The 3715-nt window shown below is 43.4% G+C and overlaps 1 protein-coding gene across 1 annotated transcript; it reads right to left on the bottom strand.

The window, feature by feature from the left end:
* Positions 1-245: 245 nt before the first annotated feature.
* pthlhb (parathyroid hormone-like hormone b) lies at positions 246-3499 on the bottom strand. The gene is made up of 3 exons (XM_015030184.1): positions 3097-3499; positions 2816-2936; positions 246-2286 (listed from the first exon to the last, which is right to left on the bottom strand). Exons 2-3 carry the CDS (start codon positions 2917-2919, stop codon positions 1896-1898), a joined length of 495 nt encoding a protein of 164 aa, XP_014885670.1. The 5' UTR covers positions 2920-2936; positions 3097-3499; the 3' UTR covers positions 246-1895.
* Positions 3500-3715: the final 216 nt, after the last annotated feature.

Raw genomic sequence — 3715 nt, 5'->3', positions numbered from 1 at the left:
GGGAATTTCTTTTTTGGGGGGAAAAAGTTTTTATTTTTTAGGGCCGGGTTTTATTTTTTTTTTCCCCGTTTTTTTTTTTTTTTTTTTTTTTTTTTTTTAAAAACAGACATCAACTTTATCAAGCCACACCCTCTACTGTCCAAAACTGTAAATCACTTGAACCGACCCGATCTGGCAACATGAATAACGTGCATTTATGGCAACAAGGACAATAAAGACACCACGAATCAAAAAAGTACCTAAAAGCTACTTTTTTAATGTTTGATTAACTGGAAACATGTACAGCATTCCCTCAGTGCAAGTCCAGAACAACGAAGCTGGGTTGAGCTTTGGCTTATTTATTCTAAGCAAAACAAAACAACAACAACAAAAAAAAAACAACAAAACTGTAACTTAATTCAACAGAAGCGTTTTTCTGACGATGCCTCTGATAAGTTATGAGTCCATAAGGGATCTGAGGTGAGGAGGAAGGAAAGCAGTACCATCAACAGTCGCTACGCTAAAATTCAACCACAACGTATGTAACTAAAGTGCATAATGGAATTAAATCAGCAGCACCGTGATACATTCACAAAATAAATATAGGCTTTCAAAATGAAATAAATTATGGCTGAACCGTTTGAACAGAGGTACAGTCAGGCAAAAAGAAAGTTAACCCTCTGCAAATCGAAATGGCTTGATTGATTGAACAACCATCGGCAGGTGTAAGATCTTTGTTGCCATAGCGCCAAGGAGAAAAACCTGCTGCTGATGCCTCTTAGTCTACCATGAGATGTTTATTTCTTCTGTGAAAAATATGTAAGACAGTTGACAGTCTTCCCAGGAGAGATTGTCCTTCCACCAATGTGCAATGTTCAAATAAATGCCAAAGAATCCATAAAGGTACATCTCATACTCTACAGGCCTGTAAATGCAAAACAAAAGAAGTTTATGACAGTACAAGCAGAAAAGGATACAGAAGTGTGAGCTTGTTAATGAGGTTTGCCAGAATCGTCACAAAATACTGTCAGGTTTGCAGTAATGCATCTGTGTGAACCTCGAGACTGAAAACTTGACTTGACCAGGCTTGGTGAGAGACGAAAACGTCACATTGAACCATCAGCCCGGCTTCCAGACACGGCGGTGGAGGGCTGATGATCTGGAGGGGACCCGGACTCACTTGTGAGCCGAACGTGAACTAGTCTGCATGCGAAGGTTTTCATGAGGCTGTTCTGCAGCCATATTTCTGACATTAAGCTAATCTAGAATCGCACTGAAACAACCGAACAAAATGCTGTATAGAAAGGAGTGGGGGGGGGATCCACATCGATATGAGTGACTACATCCAGCTAATGGCAGCTCAGCAAATTATTGAGTCATAGGCCGTAATGACTTTCAGCCATATTGACTTCATCTTTGTTTAATGATTAATGACGTACTGAAATCTGTTGTGGGTTTTTATACACCTGAGGTCAGAGAGAAGTACTTTTAAGCTCAGAGCGTTAATTTCTGTCATCGGAAGAGGGTGTACTTTCTTTTCACCGTGACCGTGTGACCTGAGCAGATTGTCAGATTTCTTGTTCCTTTTAGGTTCTTACACGGAAGGAAAATAAGCATTTCCTCGTCCGCTCGGCCTGTTACACGTTTGGTTATAGATTACGATGCATACAAAAAAGACGTCCCAGGGACGACCGAGTTACAGAGGTGGGACGATCTTCCTAATAAATATGAACCTAAGATTTCATGTTGAAACTCCAGGAAGTATGCAAAATACAGTCTATCATACAAGCACAACCCCGACTCCAGAAACAGTCTGTCAGGGATCAGTCTGTGTCAGTGTCTTAGTGCAGCACCATTTAAAAAAAAAAAAAAAAAAAAGAGCGTCCTGGGGTCTATAGACGGGATCCTTTGTCTCTTCACGGCCCCATCCCGACGGCGGCGCGGGCTCTTCTCCTCTTCTTCTCGTTCTCTCTGCGTCGCCCTAACCGGGGCTTTTTTTTCCTCTTGGTGCCAACTTTAAGGTCGTGCTCCTTGTAGGCCGCGGCTTTGTTGGTCTCCTGGGTGAGGTGGGGGACGGCTCCGTCCAGGTTTACACTCTCTAGGAGGTCCTTGCTGGCCCCTTGGGGCTTCTGCTGCAGGCTGCTCCCGCTGAACACTTGGCTCTGGGTCCGGCTCTGCACAGGTGGAGCGTGCTCCCCGGCCGTGTGCACCTCCTCCAGCAGCTCCTGCAGCCACGTGCGGCGCCTGTACTCCTGGATGGAGCGGCTCTTGTCATGCAACAGCTGGGCGTGGCTCACCGACCTTCTCCTGACAGAAGCAGAAAGGAGGGTTTGTTAAAAACAGAGAGAAAGTGTTGAAAATGAGCTGAATTTTGATGTTTGGGGCTTCCGTATATTTAATCTACTGACAATATGTGCTGTTTCTTTTTAGCCTTTTCTAACATTCTTATGATTATCAAATGTTTATTTAGTATATCTCAAAGATTTAGAACAACAATTCGTAGCTTTTCCTGTAGCGCTTGGTGGATTTTTTTCACTCCGCAGTGTTGAGTTTATGTGAGGCAGCTAAAATTTATGGTCAGGATTCAGGAAACCTCAGTACAGTAGGTGGCAGCACAAACATGTCTGAGACCTGTCACTACTCTGACTTTAAGACCAGCCTAAGAGAAAGAACCCACACACACTCACACACACATGTTTCTTACATCCATGTAAAATTGTTCTGCACTTTCTAAATAGAATTAGTTGAAACTTTTTAGTGTATTTCGGCACAATGGCATTTTTATGCTAATCCTAAAGTTTGTGCATTCAGTCGTAAACTGTAAAAAATGACTTACGTTCTGTTAATGAGCACATCAGCTGTTCTCCCCTCGAAAGTCACCGGGAAGCAGAGCAACAACACAGCCAGACTCCACTGGTGAAGCAGCACTAAAGCAAACATGCTTGATCCACAAAAATCTGAAGAACAAAATCACGTCATGAGTTACAGAATGAATGAATAAATAAAACATATTTCATTCATCTTTAGATTTTTAAGATTTACTGCTATCTATCGATTTCTTATGTTTAATAAAACAAATAAATGAATTTTTTTTTTTTTTTTTAAAACTGAACTTACACAACCTTTCCAGTTAAATTCCACAAAAAACGCCAAAGGTTAAGAAATTAAACTCCAGAGAAAAATATGTTGGAAAACATTTGAAATGATCCTGCCATGTGCATTTTTTCGGTCCATCTAGTATCTCTTTTGGTGTAACGTCAGCCTCGGGAAATTCCCCACGAGTCTCCTCCATTCATTTGCCTCCCAACAGTGTGTGTGGAGCTATTCATTTCTCCCCAGTGTCCAAATTAAAAGAGGGACAAAGATAGAAAGAGCAGCAGCAGCAGCGGCAGCAGCCCCATTAGCTGCGGCGTTGCAACGCTACTCTGTTCTCCAGCAAGCTCTATGAAGAGTTACTCTGAAGCAGCAGCAGCAGCAGCATCATCTCTGGTGGCCCGAGCCGAGAAAGAAAACATCTCAGTCCGGCGCAGTGAGGGAGCCTGTGTGTGCGAGAGGAGCTGAGTGAAAGTTAAACTCCGCTTTAGGTGAAGATGCAGCCACCTCAGCCTCCATCCAGTCTGTGCCCCCTCCCCAACCTTCCAACCCCTCACCTCTGTCCCTCCCCCCGTACCCTTCACACACACACACACACACACACACACACACCTGCTGTGACATGGAAAGACGCCCGAAGGGC

This window comes from Poecilia latipinna, unplaced genomic scaffold (assembly GCF_001443285.1).
Source record: "Poecilia latipinna isolate Pla-1442-1.1 unplaced genomic scaffold, P_latipinna-1.0 Scaffold175, whole genome shotgun sequence".
Lineage (NCBI taxonomy): Eukaryota > Metazoa > Chordata > Actinopteri > Cyprinodontiformes > Poeciliidae > Poecilia > Poecilia latipinna.
This window is presented reverse-complemented; position numbering and strand designations above follow the sequence as displayed.